This window comes from Cylas formicarius, unplaced genomic scaffold (genome assembly GCF_029955315.1).
Source record: "Cylas formicarius isolate icCylForm1 unplaced genomic scaffold, icCylForm1.1 PGA_scaffold_10__41_contigs__length_53128322, whole genome shotgun sequence".
NCBI classification, from domain to species: Eukaryota; Metazoa; Arthropoda; class Insecta; order Coleoptera; family Brentidae; genus Cylas; species Cylas formicarius.
In genome coordinates, this window is record NW_026844214.1 from 23,395,662 (window position 1) to 23,419,210 (window position 23,549).

At 33.3% G+C, this 23,549-nt stretch overlaps 1 protein-coding gene across 3 annotated transcripts in view; it reads right to left on the bottom strand.

Moving 5' to 3' along the window:
* LOC132695749 (uncharacterized) overlaps positions 1-23,549 on the bottom strand; it is a 257,921-nt gene that overhangs the window by 178,791 nt on the left and 55,581 nt on the right. For all 3 annotated transcript variants that reach the window (XM_060660205.1, XM_060660212.1, XM_060660217.1), the window contains exons 3-5: positions 19,771-20,004; positions 8,046-8,806; positions 2,024-2,194 (exon numbers count right to left, since the gene is read on the bottom strand). In XM_060660205.1, the coding sequence (XP_060516188.1) occupies positions 2,024-2,194; positions 8,046-8,806; positions 19,771-19,911 (1,073 nt within the window). In that variant the 5' untranslated portion in view covers positions 19,912-20,004. The remainder of the gene's footprint in view (positions 1-2,023; positions 2,195-8,045; positions 8,807-19,770; positions 20,005-23,549) is intronic.

Below are 23,549 nucleotides of genomic sequence, written 5' to 3' on the forward strand. Positions count from 1 at the left end.
TCCGAGAAAATAATAAATGCTTTGCAGAGAAAGAGCAAACAGCATTAAATACATAGAATTAGGAGTAGGAGTAGGATTGTACTTTTTTATTTATGGTAAACGTTACAATTTTTGGTAGCCATCGATTTTTAAAATATAAACCATTTCGTTCAAATTTCTAGGATCGCCTGTTTTCCTAAAATCGTACCTCGATGCCCTTTCTGGAACACCTGGTATATCAATAAAAGTTCGTCCAGCTTAGTGCGCCGAGCCGCGTAGAATGTTGGCGAATGTTGCAAAACTATTCGGGCGATACCCTTGGTGCAACACATTTGGCTAGGACGTGTACTTGCGATTCTCATTTGCGCAGTGTTGGCTAAAATATATCTACATTGTTAGACTTTAATTTAACGGATTTTTTTTATTTTAAAATGGAGTGCCGCTGCATATTTCACTTTTTTTAAATAACTGTCATCCAATCCTATTAATTCTTGCCCTCTCTTTATTGGAGGATGCGTAACACAAAATTATGAAAGCCGCACATGAGAAGTTAATGTGATCGCTATTCATAGTGGCGGCAAATTAAATGTCACTGTATTAATGAACGCCGAACAAAACTGAAACACGAACTCAATATCAAACTTTTAAATAGCAAAGTTGTATTCTTGAATAACGAAAAAACTTGCAATTATACAGGTTATCTCGTCAGCGTCTGACAGCACTTACCTTCCTTATTTTATAGACAAGGTTTAACATGTTCTTGGTTTTGTTTACTTCAAAAGGGTTAGAAAGTGCTAGAACTGTCCACTTAGAACACCTGATTTAAGATCTATGGATTTCCGCATCTGAGAGGTCAATTGTGAATAATGATATGATATAATGTTATATCATCCAAAATTATTTTTAATTGCATATAAAGGCTTATGTCATACACGGAAGCAATTCAAAGATTATGTTATTTATAAAATTAAAATTTTTTGACTTTTTGAAAATTTGAAACAACCACCTTTATTAATTCACTTTAACATGTTTATTATGTTGACTGTGTTTTTTATCAAACCTGTTTCCAATAGTATTTCTTTGTTAATCCATATTTTCCATTTTAATACAATATTTGACGGAAACTACCAGATAGCTTTGTTCTAAGAAATAAAATGAGTGCAGCAGACGACAAAAATTCACTTTAAATGAAATCGAAACACAAATATTTTAACAATCAATAAATGATAAAACCTGGAATACAAAAAAAAACTAAATGAAGGTAAACGAAATCAATAAAATAATTGCTTCAATGTGACTACATTTTTGATCAAACACTTAATAAACCCTAGTATTCCTAGCACAATGAATATTCGATTTGCATCTTGAATTAAAGTAGTCAAAATCACGGAGTAGAAAATTCAAGGACCAGAAATCATGATCATCTATATGTTCCAGAGTGCCTTTTCTTCTTTGAAGTAAATAAAACCAGAATCAGGTCAAACTTGGTCAAAAAAACGTGCGGGTTTGGTTGACTTTTGATAGAAAAGACGAAATAACAAGAAAACCATTAAAAATAGGTATGGGCAGCTTCCAATGGATATAAAATTAAAATTTGCATCATATCATCGACAATATGCCGTATTTGCAAAATAGAAGTTTTGCAAAGTAAGCGATAAATTAGTCCTCAATGCCAATTTCGAAAGAACGATTCTTATGTTTTATTTTACCATACAGACCATTACTATGATTCATAAATGAGGTTAGAAGACGACGCGTTATTCATAATAATGGTTTATCCTTCTTTTTTTTTATAGTATTCAATATAGAAACTATTGGGATTAAATTTAAGTAAAATTTCTTGGAAATCCAAATATAAAATAATGTACCAAGTGTTCGATTTAAACTAGGAAAGGTACTATGAGAAATGATGAGAATCCCTGTAAAACTTTTAAACCAAAAATAACCAAACCTAATCTTATATTACATAATTCGAACAAAATGTACCGAATGTGAAGTTTGGTACAGCTACATTTAGCAGAAAAACTCATAATAGGTTGCTCACCTGAAGAAATCTACTCGCAGATCGGGCAGTGGCGGTGTCATTCGACTTTGATTGTTTCTTGTACTAGCTGCCACTTTAGCTACGTGTTTCTCATCGTAAACAAATTTGTCGCCTGTACCGTGTTTCGAATACCCTGTAGAAGATTGATGACGTCTGCTAGATTTTTTGTGTCTAAAACAACGAAATGGTTCCATAAAAAAAACAGAAATTGTTAAAATGGAAAGAAATTTTGTGCAAAAAATTGCTTTGGTAATTGTATTGCTATTGATTCCCAGTTAATAATATCTTATAGCTATTTTTATACAGTATCATACGTCATAGCTACCTTGCATTTTAAGGTAGCAGGGTACATTTTTAGATACCCCGAAAAGGTAGCGTGTTTTAAGTTTTATCCAGTAGTGTACTCAATTTTCTACGGAAACGAACAAATTTTTTTATCCAATTTAAACTTTTTTTTCAGTAGACTGATACCAAATAACAAATAATGTCAATAATACCTGATTTTTTTTTGTGAACAAAAGTGCCCGTTTCCTAATATACTTTAGTTGTCAAACAGACGTGACATTTCGTAATTCTTATATTTATTTATGTCTTTTTTCTTTCTGCTGTGCTTTATGTTAACGCAAAATAATATTAATAAAAGATATTCGGGGTATTCCATTAAAAAATCACAGGGAAGAGTGTAAACCTCAATTTTTTAGTTACCGTAATTACTTGTATGAAGTTCCTTGGACTTAATTCTAGGTTGTTCCAAGAAAGGCTTTGTAATTTAAATTTTCTAGTCAATAATTAAATGTCAAAAGTTAAAATATTCTCATCGCATTACATTTTTATTAGCGCAATGGCTATTTTATCATTTTTTACTTTGTACTTTTGATTTTGGTATATTTTCAGTTTATAACTTCTTTTAGGTTTTTCTTATAAATACAAAAATCGTAGCAATAACTGTAGAGGTGGAATTTTCGAGAAAACGCACATTAACTCGTTATCAGTTGAACAAAACTTCAACATTATACGCATAGGCTTAACATTTTAATCAGCACGCAACATTTAATTGCAAATTTGTCACTCCGTCAGGTACACGTTGAAATCTCCGATATAATATCTGCATTAATTATCCTTTGTTCGCGCTGCTAAACTAATTGCAAGCGTTTGATATTGTCGGGTCTCCTGGCACTCACAGCCGCGATTTCGTTCACATTTTTTCAAAATTAATCAGTGACACGTGAAAACACGATCAATTTGGTGGGAGCATGTTTGAAGTATTATTAAAATACGTTTTCAATGATTAACGACAGATTACTGACAGCAAAGTATAACCATTCAGAGTGTAACATTTACATGAAGCGTGATCATTGACGTATAGGAACACTTTCACGTTTTTAATGATTTTCACATGAACTAACCAAAACTTAATTTCATGCGGAAGTTAGCATTACCATCTCTTTTTTATCGTAAATTTGGCGTATTGAAAAAAAATCGTGTCGCATAGCGATTAAAAAAAAACTGCTAATGCTAATTTCATATGGAAGTTGGCACAACTACCATTAAAACTTGCCCTATCCAAATATTTTACTGATGGATTAGGCATACTTTTTTAATTTAAATTTATCGTAAAAGAAAAAAAATCTCTTCGTATTTTTTTAATGGCAAGAAAGCAATAGGGAAGCTTTCATAACCATCATTAAGACTTGCTCTTTTCAAATAACGGGTGATTCTTTTGAGGGGTATAGAACTTTGAAATGGAATGAAACAAAGATGAGTTTTTTAAATTGACGTAAAATTAACTTTATTCTAAAGATAATCTTGTCACATTATAATTGACATATGACCGCCTGGCTCTGGTCCAATTTTCAATTACTTTTTTCCAACATTTGTGGCCGTATATCGGCAATAACAAGTGGTCAATCGTTTCAGGCTTATTGACATAGACTAGCGACTTTACATATCTCCACAGAAAACAGTCTAACGGCGTTAAATCGCACGTTCTTAGAGGCCAATTCACGGGTCCAAAACGTGAAACTATGCAGTTACCAAACATTTCCTTCAATAAATCAATTGTGGCACTAGCTGTGCCACATGTTGTGTTGTTTTGTTGAGACCACAGCTCCTTCCCACCATTGTTGTTTAACTGATGAATGAAAAAGTCAGTAATCGTGGCTTTATAGCGGTCCATCATTGACAGTAACGTTTTTAAAGAAGTATACGGACCAATTGCCCATAAAGCACACCAAACAGTCAGTTTTTCTGGATGTAATGGTGACTCACCATACACTGATGTATCTATTCAACCAAAAGTGAGCTTCTGCGCCAAACAAAATTCGCTTATGAGAATCGGAATCAATGGCAATCTTGGGCTCACGCAAAATCTTCAATAAAGTAGATGGACACATATCCAATTCCTATGCATGATAGCGGATAGACTCATTCTAGTCTTCCTATATGCTACACCCTACGACAGAAATGACTTCTTCTGAACGTAGTATTAATTCGAATTAATTGATCTGATTGACGATTATGTTGACCGTATAATGGAAGTAGTACGCCATACGCGCGATTCCAACAGAACCATGATTTTCAAAATAAAGTTGCACAATTGGGAAGCGTTGTTCAGCCGTCAGTCGTCAGTCTATTCATGTTGAAATGTCGAACCAAACTGAACATCAATCACTTGAGAACTAACAAAATCGCCTCCATTTAAAAAAGTGTTGCCCACTTAAAGTTCTTTTTTTTTCATTTTAATATAAATGTGTCAAAAAAAATTATCACCCAGCGTTTAAAACAAAAACATTGGTAATGGCAATTTCAAACGGAAGTAGAAACTTTTGCAATTCAAAACTCAAATATTGAAAAAGAGTAAGTTATTAGTTATAACTTAGCAGTGGTATACTTTTAAACTGAGTCTCGACGATGTTATTTCTTTTGCGGCAAAAACCTGACAACGATTGCTGAAATGCTAAAAGGCTTCGCAGCAAATTTAATTCTTTTACTAAAAATTTACGACATAAAAAGTTAAAAAAAAGTAAAAATTTACAACTGGTAATGGTAACTTAGTACACATTGGTAATCAGGTTAATAAGTTTTGACTTGACACTAATTTATAAACCACCTGGATTTACTCAAACTATTCCAATTGTTGCAAATCCGCTTCAATTATTAGCTAGTTTCTGCTCTCTCCAATTAGCTTACCACCACTATTTAAAATTTGTAATCACTATATAAACCACTAGAAAAGTACGCACGTATCTGATCAGTTTGCAAAAATATTCTTGTGGTACAAAATAACCAACAAATTGGTTAGTATGCTTTAAGAAAGCACGTGAAGCAATATTGGGTTCATAGTGGTTTGCCAACCTACTTAGAATAGTTACTTTTTTGTTATTAGAGATATGAAGCTCAATTAGCAAAGTAATATTTTTATAGTGATTAAGATGGAGGCATAAATACATTTGAATATCACATTTACAATTAAATCAGATAAACGTATCTTTAGAAAATACCCTGTAAATTTTAACTAAAATTTTTGCAAATCTTTTAGAGGTCATAAAAGCTTCTATTATACAAAAATAACGTAAATTTAAAGATAACAGGATTGATACTTTTTAATTTGAAATCTACATCCACATATAATATAATTTAAACAATAGGCAGATCAGTTGTGCAGTTACGTCACTTATAAGAACGTAATCAAAAATGATCTGTATGTCTTGACGCAGCTTTTGACATGGATTCTATAGCTGAGAAACAAAATTCCTGTTTCAATATACGACATTCACTAATGAACTAGATACATGTCATGCTATGACTTGCTTTTTGACGGCAGAATAATCTTCCGACGCATCGATTTTCATTTTGGACGTATACGGTCAATTTATTAGAACAGATAAACATGGTGATGATTCGGTTATTTTTAATTTTAGGCGAATATTGTATTGAATTATCGGAATTTATTTTTTCCATTCCATTCAACTTTTTGCTATGGAGATTATTGTGTTTTTACGAAAAGATCTCCCGCTATAAGTAGAAATGAAATATTTTGAAAAGAAATTGTTTAATATTTATCTACACCAAAATATTTTTTTTTTTATGGAAAATCCTGTATATTTTTTAAAAAATGAAAACAACTTATTACCTTGCCAAAATTACAGCACACTTTAATATTTTCTTCGAGTGTTCATCGAAATAAACTGTTTTAACCACTTCTAAAGAAGCCTTTGGATTGCGCGAAGTTTTGCAGCTTTGAAAATGTAATTGGTTGGTAAATTTTGAACACCCTGTAAACAATAAATCGGATTTTAATATCAATTTCGAAATGACAATTTTTGTGTTTCCGTTTGCCACACTTACTACCAGTCAAAATTGGTTAAATTCAGCATTGTATGCAATACTGTTACTTTTTTCAAAATTTTGAAAATAATCCAGATATCCTAAGAAACTATAGGAATCAAGTATAGGATGAGGAATATAAATGGAATAATATACCGGGTGCTCCAATTAAAATAAGAAAGTTGGGAGCTATGAGATTGTTATAAGATAATCGGTATAATCGTTCATTGCATGCAACGTTTTCTTGCAAACAACTTTTTTATTTGAAATTTTTTAATAAAATGGAGATACAAAATAATCTCGCAGTGGTGAGTTGCCCGGTATGTAGCAAGAGCAGCACTTATCTATGCGCGAATATCCGCCAAATTTTTGCCTCTCACCGAAAACAAAACAATTTCTTAGGTATTTGTTGATCGCGTTCAGCTTTCTCAGTAACTGTAAACTTTGTTGTTGCCACTTCGTGGGCGAAACATTTATCACATGCGAACTAGAATATAATTCGGTCTTTTGAACAGAAGGCGCGGTAACTTGGCATTCGAGGCACAAACGATACGATATCTCAGCACGGTTTACAAATAATTACATTCCTGCAATTTATTAAGTCCAGTTACTGACAATTTGAAACGGTTTAGTTAAAAAACACACCTTTTCTTTTCTTTTTTGTTGTCTTCCTTTTTTTCGTGGATGTTGTTAGCCTGCACACTGTGTCCCAAATTGTAATCACAACGTTTCTGCGTAACTTTGAGGTTTTCGCAAACCTGTTGCAGTTTTTCGTGAAATTTTGAATGACGCAAGCAGAATTATGCCACCTTCTTTCGCTCCCGAGATATGGGATGAAATAAAAATTTTGCGCCTTTTGCGGTAATACCGTATTCCTCACACCCTCTCATATAGAAAAAAGATTAAAAACTGCTTTCGACAGATATTTTTCCAACAATTTTTTTACACAAATCGTTTTCTAGGTAAACCCTGTATTTCACCTTTTTTTTCTCTTTAAAGTGATGTCACGCTTTGCACGTCTTACGCAAACTCTTAAAAATATTATAAGAAAAACGTAAGTTCGTTATGAAATTATAGGTATTAAAATGTCCACAAGCAAATTTAAAGCAAAGAAAAAATTTAAATAACCATTTTTTAAACTTAAACTCCTTGATAAAATTACTGATAATAATAAACAAATTCTACAATACATTACATTGGTTTTAAATATTGACAGTTTCCTCAATATTCAGCCTCGACACTTACTAATACAGCAATCTCTTGTCATCGTTATTTTGTTTATTAAAGGTGTTAGCCTTTTGCATTGAAAATGTTCTACCAGAGTTTCTTTAATATACTTGACAGGATTAACTGATCGGAAAGAGTCTTTTCGAATCTGTACAATTCCATGTTTTTCTCCAGGGAACCTCCAGTCGATTCTGCAAAATGTTCTTGTGGTCTTTTATGGCGTAAACGTATCATGTACAAATGTTTTTACTGCAATGTAATGAACATTAATTAAATTCTCTCCATATATTTAGAGTTTTAACACTTTCCTATTACTTTATTTCAACGCCTGGTTTCAAGATGGTATTAATTTATTATGCCTTTTCACTCCCTTCATATTAGTTCTAGGGGTTACTCTCTTTAATTCGAATTCTTCTGCATCAAATAAATGTAAAATGAGCAAACAATAAAAGAAAGTAAAAGTTCTTACCTATGTTTAGGTTTGGGCGATTCGGTTTCGTTTTCGGGAGAAGAATTTAACCCCCTCTCAGCTCTGCGTTTGGGTGACGTCCTTTCCGGTTTTTCTTCTTTGACTTCCAACTTTCTTCTAAAACTCCGTCTGTGCTCCCTCTGCCGTTGATTGTGCAATTTACTGTCACTCATCACTCCGCCCACATCCATCTGTTGCGAATCCCTCCGGTACAATTTGCTATCGCTCTCAATGTCCATTTGGTCGATTTGAGCTGCCTGTTTATAGCTGTTGCGTCTTCTTGCTTCTTGTTTCATTTGCTCAACCTGCTCTTCCATCAATACATCTACGGATTTGTCCGACTTCTTCTCGAAAATCGGTTCCGTTTCCATTGGAACCGGTACCTCGTCAAAATTAAACCGCCGCTCTGATGATATCGCCACAGCTTTTGGTGTGCTGTCATCTTTGGAAGACTCCAAGTCAAAGGTAAACCTCATGTCCATTCTGGTGGTCGCTGGAGTTTCTGCTTTGGCGGTGGCCGGGGTCTTCGGACTAACGGGGGCTACCTGTAACGGCTGAAGAATTGCATTTTTGCTATCCAACATAGTGTCGGTAGAGAAGAAATCGATTTGCTCGGCCGCGTCTAAACTGCCCTCAGTTTGTTCCCCATCGGTAGCTGTTACCGTGGTTACTATGGTATTTGAGCTGTCTGTTGAAGTATTGATTGTTGTCTCTGACGCTGTACTGGACCCCATTACTATCACCTTTGGCACTGGTTGGTTCTGAAACAAGCAAAGGATTTCGCTTGATGATTCACGGTAAATCACAGGTTAGATGTTTATCAAAGATGCGATATACGAAGGAATGGTGTTCTATTAATTATAAATATGTTGCCGCTTCCTTATAAAAGTAGCACCATGACTTTAATTTTTATTTTAAATTTTTATTAATTTTTTTATGTATATTTTCGGTTCCCTCGCTCTACTTTAAAAACAACTTCAAATAAAATAATACGCTCAAATTCCGAGATGGATTTAAAAAGAAAACTAACTTCTGTCGAGGAATTCACTAGAATCTGAAAAAGAGAAAAATATTGATCTTTGCAAGTTCAGGAAATTGCAGAACCAATCCAAAATATAACTTTTGTGTTCCACAGTTTTCAATAGGATAGCTCGAGACTTAAGGTCCAACAAGTGGCAGGATAAATAATATAATATAATATAATGATATAAAAGTGGCTTCTGTTTCTTATGGAACTTCGCAAGATGAACGTGTTGTTTTGTTGTTGGATAAAAGTGCGAATTTTACCAACGATTTTGGTTGAAATAATTAGCGTTTGTTCTATTGGGTACTTTATTATGGTGAAATATAAGTGATTGCACAATTGTTACCGCCCCTTTGGGATTACTGTCAGTTACACATAACTAAACTGTGCTAGTATTATCGACAACTTAGACATTGACCCTTGAAACGACCACGAAAAAACGGTACTACAGCTAGCGGCATCGATTCCGCGTTGCCAAATTCAACAGGATAACAAGTTTTATATATTTTACAACTTGCGGGGATCATACATTTTTGTTTAAAATAGTCTGTAATGAGGAGTGCAAGATCTGTTGTAAAACTGTTGGCAAAAGATGTTTAAAACTTTTTTGCGGTGACTGCAAATGCACTTTTTTTTTTATTAAACCAGAGCTTGGAAGTTTCCGAGTCTTGGCTGTCTACGAGTTTTGGTGATTTTGAGGTTCAAATTAAAGGGTGAAATGATTTTGAATAACAGTGGTTACTACTAAAATTAGGTAAGATTAAATTAGGCTTAGGAATTTTTTACCGCCCACCTTGCTTTAATGTTTTTACTGCTCGTCAAATTCTCGAAATCTCAATTGCTGTTATTGTGCGATTAGCGGATGAGCTTGTTGCAATAGACGACATCAACATAAATCTTTTAAAGAACTCCAAGATCGTCCTTAAACGTAACGAACTTCTTTCTAAATATAAAAAATCCAAAAATTTAAAAAATTGGGAAGCTTATAAAGAAATTACAAACTTATTTATATTTGACGTTCGACTAGAAAAAAAAGCTTAACTTCACTAATCGCACGGAGTGTTCAACTCTCGATCATTGAAATTGTTTTCAAAAGATCAACGAACACCAATGAGACACCGCTTCACCTTAGAAATCCAAATTGAATTAAAAAGCATTTTATAGACTCTGTGAGACTAATTTCTCATCCTCCTAGCACTGAAACCATTAGGAGTTATCTAAGTTCAAAGTGTTGAAATAAAGAATTCGAATTGGCATTGGGAGGTAATGATGACCTAGTCTGGGCTTTATCCCAATTAAAGTCCAATGCTTCAGGAAATGATGGAATAGCTTTTGAGATGGTAAGACTGTGCTGTTCAACAATCGTGCCCGTGTTAACACACCTTTTTAATTCATGCATCGAGTTTCCTGAACGAAGAAAAGTTGTAATAGTTTTGGCTTTAGGTAAAGTTAGTGCTCCAAAGAATGTATCTGATCTTAGAGGCATTAGCTTATTGTCAACTCTATCAAAAAGTTAATTTACAGACAAATAATTCATTATTTTGATACAAATGCAGTTTTGCCAAAATGTCAGTCTGGGTTTGGTAAGTCCTTCAGCACCTTAACAGCTCTCTTAAAAGTTCTCGATAATGTTCTGCTGGCTGCCGATAAGGGAGAATTGACAGTTTGAGTATTACTGGACAATAGTAAGGCTTTTGGCACCCTTAGTCATTCCCTTTTCTGTGCACAACTCTTTTATTATGAATTTAAAGCCAAAACAGTCAGATAAATTCGTAGTTACTTAGAAAAAATATCACAGATAGTAGAGATTGATAATAGGAGGTCGGGGACACTAGTGTTGGACTGAGGTGTATCTCAAGGTATACTTCTGGGCTCTTTCTTCTTTGTGGTCTTCACTTCGGATATGATTGATTACATTGAGCAGTGCAACATACATCAGTACGCTGATGACACCCAATTATATGCAAATTTCCCAAGATCTGAGGCTGCTCTAGTTTTAAAGAAGTCAAATGGAAGTTTTAATTAATGTTAAATCCAAATAAGTCGGTCATTATTTACTTGGGATTGGGCTAGTAAGCTGCTTGACATTTGAATCAACAATCTTAAAATACCGGTTGCCTCCAAATGCAAAAACTTTATTTTTGATAATAAATTAAGGTTCATGGCTCATGTTTCTAAAACTATACAAAAAGGTTATTCTAACATAAGGAACTTATACAAAAACAAACAGATTCTTAACAGAAAGTTAAAAAAATAATTGTCTGAAGGGTTAGTCTTGTGTCACGCAAACTATTGCAATTTGGTATTTGGTCCCTATTTGGATTTAGTGACTAAAGCCAAACTACAAAAAGTGCAAAACTCATGTATTCGTTTCCAATTCAATCTAAATCTCAAAGAAGTCAAAAGTTGTATAACATTTTTACACTGTAAAAAAAAATTATTGCGACTTTTTGAAATAGGTAACTGTACATATCTCTAATACGACAAAATTATGACAATGATGTACTTATATTTTGAAAACAAAAATGACTGCACGATTTTTTCATTAAATTTTTTAATGTTATTGTTTGATCAGTTTGTATTTAATTATTTTTAAAATATCAACTTAGACCACTAAACAGCTCCTTCTACAGAGAAATCAGTCTCATTTGTATAATAAAGAATAAATATTTTGACCTGCAAATGCAAAACATGTACGCCAGAAACAGAAGATTTTAGGAAGAATTTAAAAATGTATTAACAACATTTTCATGATCTTGGCATACTCTGGTGTACCACTCACAAAATGTCCTTCTCCTCAGGTTACCGCCAGGGCCAAGTCATTAGTAGATTTGAAATTTGTTTGGACGATATTTGGTCCTACGCAAAATAAAATATGCTATAAATTTTGGCGTTCCACTCGTATATTTTTAACCAATGTTGTAGGTCTTGGATAACAGCTAGCAGTACAATATTCTTATCCTTTTTATTTGGCTGTAATATTTCAGCTTCTCGTGTATTACTATGGCACACAATAGCACTTCTAACTTATTCCTAAAGGACAAATTTCTTTCAATTTTTAAATTAACAAGTTAGACTCTCAAATATGGCATTTGTTGATAAATTCATTTATTTGTCAAAGCCTATGTTCATAGCAATAATTGAACTGTCAAAACTTTTGTTTTTTAATATCTATTGAAAGCATTCATAACCTACCACATAGAAGCTCAAATTTTACTTTTGTGCCTCTAAGAATAATGATATATGATAAAAGCATTTGCCTTGCTCAATTTAATAATGAGAATATTCAAAATGGACCCCACAAAAAAAATCTATGGTCAAAAATTCATGCTAGAATACTTTTACGGACAGATTTAAGTTTCCCATAATATTATTTAAAACCTCTTCCGAGCCTGTATTGCCTGTGGTTTCCGATATACCCATGCTATGCTCCTATCCTTATATTCTAGAGTGTAGGTGAATCAAAAAAACTTGTGTGTATCTATTATCGATATTTTTTACAGATTCTGACATAATTTGTCACTCCATAAAATAACGGGTCACTGGATAATTACTTTATTATTGGATGCTAATATTAGAGCAACAGTTCCTTAAAATGCTTTAATGTATTGTTCAAAAGTAATTTATTCTAAGTTTGACAACAGCGTCTGCATAAACTTTTAGCCAGCCCTCGTCAGGTTTGAAAGTTTCATTGATTATATTTGAAGCGACCAACAAAATTGCCCGCAACTATTAAACAAAACTACTTTGTTTAATGAACAGATTTGGTAAATAACAGAAACAAAATATTTTCTTGAGGCTTAATTAATAAATTAATTAATAAATTTTGATATGATTGAACAATCTCAACCCAAAACCGACTCAAGCATTACATACAATTAACCGTTGAAAAATAAAACGAAACTTATATAGAACTAAAGATAAGGAATGCCTATACAAAATCGCAGCGGTTGATTTTCCGTGGCATATGTAAAATTCTATCACTGTACGAACGCACACATCCACATCACAAACAACATCGAAAAAACTACCCACTTGGGTCAAACATGGACCGTAAATCTAAGGACACGAGATATGTCGGACCAGGTAACGATGTAAGCAGACATACCAAATAATGAATTTACAAATCCCCATAAAGTTGAAAAAACCATCTCCAAAATTCGTAGTTTTACATACGATTTTTAAGTAATTAATATTGTGCAAAATGAAATTCCAATTTCAGAAAAGTATTTAAAATATAGAAACCCCGCTATATTTGAAATGCTTGTGAAGCTTCAGTGTTTTCCAAAAAGTTGGAAAAATACATTCATTCATGCAACTGTGAACTGTGAACCAGTCATTATATTCAGATATTTCTTCGGCACTTTTATAATAATATGTAATATTATTATTATTAATATTATTGTCATTGTTGTTACTGTTTAGGCTTTTTACGTTTTATTGGTTTGTTTTAATTTTTATAAGTTTCTAGACCAGGTAGTTCATTAGTTGGTTATTATAAACTTGTTTATAAGTGTGTCATATTTGTCATATGTATAAAATAGGAAATTACGACCAGTTCCACTCAATTTCGGTATCGGCTATAGGCATAGGTAAAATTATTTTTGATTATCTTGGTGAAATGATATATCTTCCGACTAAACTAAGCGAACCACTTTTTGCAAGTAATCAATTCTTCTGAACAAGAGAAGTCTCACAGTTTAACTCTGAGACCTTTCCCCAATATGGAAATCAGTCATCCAAGACAATGTTCATGTCCCTCATTTAGCTCATCTTTTCGAAATTCGATTCATTAATAACCGACGCGGAGAAATCCAGAAGTAATTGTAATGTAATATGTTACTATTTTTCATACTTTTGTTATTATGTAAATTCACTTATCACAATAGTTGACAAAGTTAAAATAGTTCATCATATGACAACTTTGTTCTGTCTGTCTAACCAAAAAGAAATTAGTTAATTCAGTTAAATCAGTTAAATCCACAAGTAAGTTTTTTGGTAGAGAGCAACTATTACTAGATTAAGTTTTCACATTCAAAGCTATGACAATTAAAATGTAAAATCCAAATTCAATTAAGGGTTTATATGCACGCCCACTGCGTCACATATTTATTAATCAAAATTAGTAGCGGAACGGACAAGCTGGATAACTAAATGTTGATTTATTAATTATTCATGTGTGACAAAGTTTCCGCTGATATAGCGGATTACAATATATGGACTACCGGTCAAATTGTTTCGGACACTCAGGCTCGTTAACTGCCGCTGCACATTAAAATTAATGGAGAATGTTCTACTCATAACTTAACATAACCCGGTTTTTCCGATATAATAGTATACGGTTTCACTAAGGGTCTAATTCTGTGCTCTAGTCTAGTCTAGTTGGGTTTGACTTATGTTTGTTTTGAAGGTTTTGCAAAAATAGCACGAGAGCATACACTGCAAGCAAAGGAAGAACTTGACTTATCAAAGTGACCTACATGTTAATATGGTTAGAAATAGCACATCTGACAACAAGATTAGCTTCAATCACCGAAAAAAGTGCGAGTTGCGTCAGTCATAAAATTAAAGAAGACAAAACTAAGCACATATATTCAACCAGAAATTACCAGTGCAGAGACAAAGTATGCCAAAACATCAAGGTGGATGAGTACAACTTTGAACGTATTAAGAAGTTCAAGTATCTGGGAACGACGCTAACAGAAAACACTCACGGAACGGAGGAAATTAACTGCAGAATAAAAGCAGGTAATGGACGCCTTTATGCAATGCCAAACCTCCTAAAATCTAAAGTAATATTAAGACCTACAAAAATTAATATATACAAAACTATAATAGAACCTTTAGTGATGTATGGTTGTGAAGGTTCGAGCTAATGGTGTCGTTCGTGTCTTCGAATCCGCAGCTACGAAGATCTAGAAGGTATTTGATAAAGGCACGGTGTTGCCGAAATAGCTGTCATAAACCATGAGACAGTTATAAAGGAATATTGTGCAATCATCACAAAGACTCACCCAGGATTGTAATCGATCTAGTAGTTATATTGTTTTGCAAAAATGTACCCAAAAACTAGTGGTCGTAGAAAAATACATGCATTTATTCAGGGGTCCGTTTATTAAACTTTCGATCCGATAGTGCCTAAAGGGACTCGTGGCTGAAACGACGTTTATAAAACTTATTGCATAATAAGTTATTATTTACTTACCTTTAAAATTTAAACGGCATAATGGAGTCCGCACTAGTAAAGAAAAATAATTATCCGTATTAGTGCGGAAAATTTTAATTTGCACGTTAACTATTATGAAATATCTGAATGAAATTTTGAAATGATTTGAAGAGAGTTTGCAATCGTACCTTACACCTCTTTTGATGGGTACGCTGCTGGTTAATTTATCTTCTATCCCTGTGGATGCCGTTTGCCACCAACAAAAATTTTCAATGATATTGATATAACATCGGTGCACTCCCCACCCCTAAAACGATTTTATCGTCTCTGTCTGCCTTACCGGTTGGAAAGGTTTGTCGTAGTTTTGAAGCAGTACATTAAGCCTAAGCAACGCATCCATCCAAACGAAAACCACATTGTTCTTGTCCTGCTAGTCATTAGATACTGTGAGTACGTCTTAGATATAGGAAGATTAGGACAAATCCCTTCGTAAGATTCCTAAACAATATCCCCTATTTCTTTTCTACTCTGTTATAGTTAAAGAGATTTTGTTTGTAGTGATTCTATTTCTTCTGGATCTAAAATTCGTTTCTTATTCTTTGTTCGGCTTAGGTCCAGTTACGTCTTTTATCATATGTTGTTGGGGTCAGAAATTGGATCCGCTTTTTTTTTGCATATTTATGCCCGTTTTAGTTGCTTTTGATAAATTACGGTCCTGTTAGGCTTTTTCTATATATTGTATATTCTGATATAACCAGACTTTTCCTACAAACAAATGAAGTGATTATTCGAAAAACAAAATTCCGCATTTATTCGCACATTTATAGAACTGGTGTGCTTCATTAAATCTCCGCTTAATAAAATCGCTCCAGAGGTGGCCACTGCATCTAGCAGTTTAAAACGGCCGGACGGGTTTAGTGAAATCTCCCTGTGGTCAGTTTGAAAGTATATTTCTCGACTCGATTTGTCTAAACTTTTTGATTATATTATATGTTACACTAACATAAATTTTTCCATTTTTGTAGGGAAAATCTATAGCTCCCATAGTTTTTGCGTTAAAAAATTTCAATATGTTATTTTTCCTGAGCCAATTTAAATAAGAAATAAACATATTTTAACCAAAATATTCAGATAGAGTATTTTTTATAGGAACCTAATGCACTGGAAATAGACTGAAAATTGGTAGCAGTTTTATGCAAAAACTTCCAATGGAAACCATTATCTTATGCTGCGCTCCTTATAAAACCGGGGTGTTTCATTTGAAATAAGAAAGCTCTTCCGGCAAAACCCGAAAGAGCAATTCATTTATATAAAATCCCCAAAATTTCAAATTTAGCCATTTTTTTTTGATAGCTTGGCTAGTAATTTTATAGACACCTAGTACAGCTTCTAAGTATAAAGTTCTTTTGGTATCCATCTGAAGGCAACTGAAAATAGTTAACCAGTTTAAACGCTCTGAAAGTGTAGTGAACGTGATTACAAGAAAAAAAATTGTTTCGAGAACAGACGCGCATTGTCATAAGCTTTTAACAGTTTTTTTTTTGGATTGATCAACAGAACAAAAGATTCATATTGGGGGGAATGCTCCTCTGTCAACATTAGTAGCTGCATCTCGTAACTTATTTAACCTTAGTGTTATATGTAGGCTTTCTAGTCTGAGTCTTGTGAATAAAACTTTGCTTCGGATGCAGCGACTACTGCAGAACAGCTTTTGTCGACCTTAGAATACTAACTTATATAGACGAAAATTTATAATGGGTGAAAGTGAAGATCTGTATAAAACCCATTGGAACATTGATCAACGCCGTAGCAGATACTGAGATGATTTCATTTCAGTCTATTGTCGCTCTCGAAAAATTTTAAGAAAAAGTGTTGCTTCATAAATGTTTGCTTGTCTAGTGATCTGTCCAAGTAATATCTGATTTTTTTGTCATGATCAGTTTTTATGATCTCTTTAAGAACTTAAAGATAGTCTCACGAACAAACAGTAGCAATTGTGCATTGCATTCCATTGATTGCTGATATATGATTGATTGTCAACTACTTTTTGATTTCTTATTTCACTCAGAAGCTCAGGTTATCTGGTTATCACTGGAGTGTTTTGGCTCAACAACCGACTCTCTGATGTGGATTTCAACCATTCGATCTCTAAGTACTCTTATGACGAAGTTTCTGTGGCGCTTCGGTTGTCATCTACTTTTGGTTAGTTATCACATATAGTAAATTTCAATCAAATCACTTATAAAATTCTTTTTTAATCTGTTTAATGATTAATTACCTAGCAGGAGTTCGTAGAGGAATCTTTCCTTTTTCGTTAGATATTCTAGTGTAAACCACACGTATTTCAGGGTTTTTCATTATCTTGATGCAATTTTCGTCCATAAGCAAGTCACAATATACCTGTAGAACGATAATTTCTCTCACCAGATTATATCTGTAATTGAAGCCCTTGTTGTGGATAACCTAGATATTTTGCTGGAAAAATCGCGTCCTTACTATGTGGAAGTTTAAGTTTCGCTAGTTTGTAACGTTAGACCAAGGAACTGCTAATTACGGTGAAATTTAGAGTGTAAAACAAAGTTACTTTTGGGTGTAATAAATTTCACAATTCTGGATATTTAAATTTCAATGGGGATTTCTTTTTGAATAAGATCTGATCAAAAAATAAATTTTATTTAAATTCAATTAACTAACTAACTGTAACTTTTTGCATTTCTTTGTCGACTTTGGATTTTCAACCCGCGGTGGAAAGCATCATCGTTTCCTTATGGATTGGTGTGGTTATTTTTTTCGTAAATCGCTTCTCGTACACAAGAATGTAACATAGCGAGAAATATGGATAGTATATTATGCAATAGTATATTATGCAACAAGTGTGATATACGGCATTTGAGTCACGGGTTTATTTGACACGATCGAAGCGAGTGTTTAATAAACGAGTGCTAAACAACACGAATACATTCACTGACATGACCGTCAAAATTGACAAACGTTAAAATTCAAGCCGTGTGGTAAAATCTACGAAAACATCCTATTGCTCCCAAGCCCGTACGATAATATAACGGAAATGTCCGCGGTGGCTCGGATCAGTGGACAAGAAACTTACGTGGTAAAGTGATGCTTCCCGTACGCTAAATCGGTGTATAATTGGATATTTTACAGAAGGGAGTAAAAAAAGTTCTTTGAGACGTTGGATGAATCACCGAGTCAACTCCACACGTCTTCGCCATTTTATTTCATATATAGCATTGCTATGAAAATATGACAATTTTTTGGAATTCCATTTTTCTTACATTACAATATTAAAATAAATAATAGGGAAATTTTACAAATGTAATTTGTAAAATAAACTTTAGTAGTAACCATAGAAGCACTGAAAGTGCTTGAGTGTGGTTTTAGGACTTTAGTAACTCAGCAATTGTCATAGTGGAGCAATTATCTCATAATCGGTGTTCGTCGAATTTGTGTTAGTTATTTTATAATTTTTTGACGTCTTGCTAATTTTTGCCGTACACAACAAAACAGTGTCGTATGCAAAGCTAAGTATTATACGCTTTAGTTCAAAACTTAGGATATCATTTATGTAAGTCATTGAAAGAAAAGGTCCCAGGACTGTTTGTGCACTTTCTTCACTGGTTATAAGTTCCATATTTTTTAAATTTTATCAGAGGCATCTAGTGACAAACGGATGTCGAAAGCTTTAGATATATCCACAAACAAACAAAACTTAATCGCCTCTCGCGCTCCTTATCTGAAAGCGCACTCTAAATATGGCAATATATATATATATATATATATATATATATATATATATATATATATATATATATATATATATATATATATATATATATATATATATATATATATATATTTTTTTTAAAGGTCCATACTTTTATCAACTGTTCTTGAGCTTTGAAAAAACTGACAGCAGTGAAATTGGTTCAAAAGCCCTGGTTATCAAAAAAGTCAATACAGTTTAGATCTCGTGAACTATTTCTTATATAGCGCCGCTTTTCATATTTGTGTTTTTTGCGATTCTGACTGTGTGACTCCGCTTAGACTTTGCATTGATTTTTCTAGACAAATAAGTTTATCTTTACAGAGTGGTACTATTTTCTTGGCCTAGCATCATGTTCCAGGATTGTCCATCTTTTTCATATTCTTCGACAAAAGATCAAAATTTACATTGACATCCAGTATAACGAAAAGAGATTTTTATTACTGATTCGTGAGACCTTATACCCCTGCAAGCTATAGCTAGTCAATATGCCATTCAGTTTATTTGCTCATCTATTTTACGATGTTTATCATCAAAGCTAACACCTCTGCGACCAACTAGCGCCGTATGTACCCAATTATTATCCAATAAAATCTTTCCGCGAGACCTACGATACGTATTTTGAAATCCGAGTTTCATAACTGACGTGGTTATGATTTTATGGATTTTCACTCAATACATTGATTCTTTTTAGTCTTTGTTATCATTAGCCGAATGAGTCGCAATATAATACTGAATCGCTTAGCGTGGTTACCTGCTGCGCTTTTGACGAAGTCTTCGTGGCATTTCGTCCTGTTTTGAAATGAAGACGGCGTAATGCCGACGTGGCAGTAGAAATGAGGTCGTCGGGTGGTCGGGGGGATTTCGGGGGGCCCGACTGCGAATTGACGGTCATCTTGGGTTTCGGGCTGGAGGGGCAGTGATTGTTGGGTTGTATTGGGCGGCTGCTGCTAGCGCTGGTTAAGCAGTCGTCTTCGTGTTGACAACTCTGCGAAAAAAAACTGGAAATAAGCAAATATTCCATTTTTTACGAAAGTTTTATTCTTAATATTTATATATAGGAACATGATACATGATTTGAAGAGGTTTGTAATTCTTTTTCAGAATAGTTGATAATATGTAGAGTGTGCCGTTTGAAAAAATGAAATATTTGTTTCTAGAAGTATAATCTAAGATTTTGAGCTCCTCTATGTATTAAAACTACTTTAATTATTCATTATTGTAAATGAATTTCAATTGCAACAGTTTTAATTTGAACTATATTTAGAACAAATTTCTCGAAAACCGCTAAAGATGGATTTATAGAGAAATACAAAAATAAACAGAAATGAATGGCGGAATGGAAAATCCAATATTATACAAGGTGACCCTCTTAAACAAAGTTGATGCTACAATTTTGAAGAAGCGGTATCGATGTAACTCTGAAAATATATTAGATTGACAGTTGGCCCTCGCTTATGCAGACCACCAAATTTTCACAATGGTCTTAAGTTTGTTTTCAGTAAGGGCAACGAGATACGATATAAGGGACGCGGGCGGTTCTAGAAACTTGAAAAAAAATTATAAAGTGAATCAACCCAGAGCAATTATTTTAGAGATTCTGAAATGACCATCAGAGGGTGTGATTGTTATCTTGAGTTTTAAAAATCTGTTTCTACAATTTTTTTAAATATTAACCGTGGTTGAAGTGATCACTTTGCACAAGCTGAGACAAATTCAAATTAATTTTGTTTAATGTTGTTTGCTCTATTTCTGTAAGAAAAGGGATGAGAATATTGGAATATTTTCTTAAATGAATGTCCACATCTCCAAAAAGGCTTAACGCATTTTAATAAACTTGGAGTTTCTAGAAAGCGCTTTCTTTGACTGCCACGAAGTGGTATTTTCCTTTCTACGGCAGTTATTAATGTCTAATTATCCTGAATTTAACAAATATAATCTAATTTATTATTTAATACTTTTTTACGATACCTTCGAAAGGCACCCATTTACCCCGCAACTGACATTACTACGTTTCGACTTGCTTAACCTATTTCAAATATTTACTATTAATTCTTAATTAAAAATTAGCCTTAATCACTAATTGACGTATTTCGAACGAAAGGTATTGTAATAGTAAAAGATAAAAACATTTTATTTTGATTTTAAATATCATTTGGCATACTAAATATTAAATTAGCATTTTATTTGGTAAACAAATCGTAAACTGGAAATTTCTCGAAAAATGCATCTTTTTGCTGCGTTAAGTTGTTTTTTCTACTCCCGTCTGTAAAATAACTAATTACAGACCGATCTAGCGTGCGGGAAGCGTCACTTTACCACGTCAGTTTTGGTTTCCCTCGGCGTTTAACTCACTCGTTTATTAAGCACTTGCTCCGCTCGTGTCAAATAAACGCCGTTTACCACACTTGTTGCATGATATACTATTAATCATATTTTGGATTAAGATAAAGAAATTGAAGTGTGATTTTCACTGCGTTGTTGGACTAGCTCAGTCCAATCATAGCAATGATTCTTTTTCAAGATTTTTTTTTGTGATGTCAGAAAACGCCAGCTGGCGGCATGGTAAGCGATCGGAATCACGTCACTCATATCCCGGTTGAGACTCTAGGAGAAGCCCTTTTTAACGATTTAAAGTTTATTAAAATGCCTTAAGCCATTTTGGAAATATGGACATTAATTTATGAAAAAAATTAGAGAACCCTCCGCCCTGTTTGCAGAGTTAGAGCAAACAGCATTAAACAAAGAAGATTTTAATTATTGGTTTCAACGTAAAAACAGTACTTTATCTATGGTTAACATTAGAAATTTTTGTAGAAACATAGTTTTAGATTCAAAAATCAAATTTAAGCACCCTTGTGGCTATTTCAGAATTCCACAGCACGATTGATAGTCTAGGGAATGTCCTTTTTAACGACCAAAAATTTATTAAAGTTAGTTTTGGAGAAATCTACATGTATTTGTTTCAATGTTTCCTCTACCAATTTCCTTGCAGACTTAGAGCAAACAGCATTAATCAAAAAAGATTTGAAATTTTCTCAACTTAAAAATAGCATTCACGTAAACTATGGTAAACGTTTGAAATTTTTGTATAAACATAATTTTAAATTCTAAGATTCTAAGACAAGAATTAGGCCCCCGGTCGCCATGTCAAAAACTGGAAAATAAGTTGGAGCGCTTTCTCTGAAATTTCTAGTATCTTCGGTTTCCCTTATACCGTACCTCATTGTCCCTTATTAGGACACCCGGTATATATTTTTGAAATCACTGAGAAAAGTGATTGCGCCCTGGCAGGAAAAAATAAAAATAAAAGACTTGCTATTGTTTTTCAACTACCACACTGCAAATATTATATATATTTTATATTAAAAGTATTTTTTATTGCTTAGAATAATCTCCCCTCTCATTAGACACGCATGATGCACAATTTCTTCTTAACACCCGTTCTTCTTGACTTTTTAATTTAGTTCATATCCTAAGGAAATAAATAGTTTTCAAAGGCATTGCGGAGTCTATTTTTGAATCCTAGGTATGCAATACATAAAAGACACATTTATGCACTCGTATTTATTAGGGAAAAAACAACAATATGTTAAACATATTTTCCCAAAAAGCATTTTAAGTTAAATTACCTACTTACAATTACACAAAAGTTTTGCGACTACCTTGGAGGAACGTCATATTGCAACCAATTTTTGACGGCAACTGAGTTATCGTCGCCAAGATGTTCGATCGCTGACTAATTATTTCTATTATTAGTTTTTGGTAAAAATGTTCATAATTGTGTAAGCTGGCCGAATGACCTTATGTAGTCGTGGCCATTAGAAGTAAAGAAGAAAGAAAGAACCTTCCTTATGCTGGGCATTTTTATTTTATGACTACACTGTTTGCGTCGTATGGTTTATTGTTTCCTTTTGCTTCGGCAGCAAATTGTGCAATGTAATGAAAAGTAATACAATCAACTTTATTTAGTTTTAAAATGTAAAAAACCGTATTAATTTAATTGCACCTAGTTAGATTATTCCAGTCCAGGTCATCTAAGTAGTTTGACTCCTATTTCCATAATTTAGGATGTATAAAAAAAAAGTTAGATTGGAATAACCTGGAAAACATCAAGTTTTTCCTATTTTCTTTTAACTTTATCAAATAGATTTTTTTGGTATTCTCAAAGAGAATTTAATTTTAACAGGTTTTTGATGTACAAACTGAATAATCAATTCAAAATTGGTTAAAACTTATTCATAAAAATTGCACCCATATGATCATGACTTAAGGTACATTGTATAAAGTGACCTTTTAACTATCTCCAATTACATCCTTCGAAAGGGATCGGATAGTTATCGCGGTAACCTCCGCTTTTCGTTGCCTTTATGTCCATTTTCGAACCAATTAATCTGGACAAACACGAGTTTTATCTAGAGAGCGAACAAAGCGGTGTTTCGATTCAATTAACGAAACAGTTGAAGGGATCATAATAGTTTTTGTTTGAAGCTTTTAGCGATTTCAATTTCAATTTTCTTTAAAAATTAAATT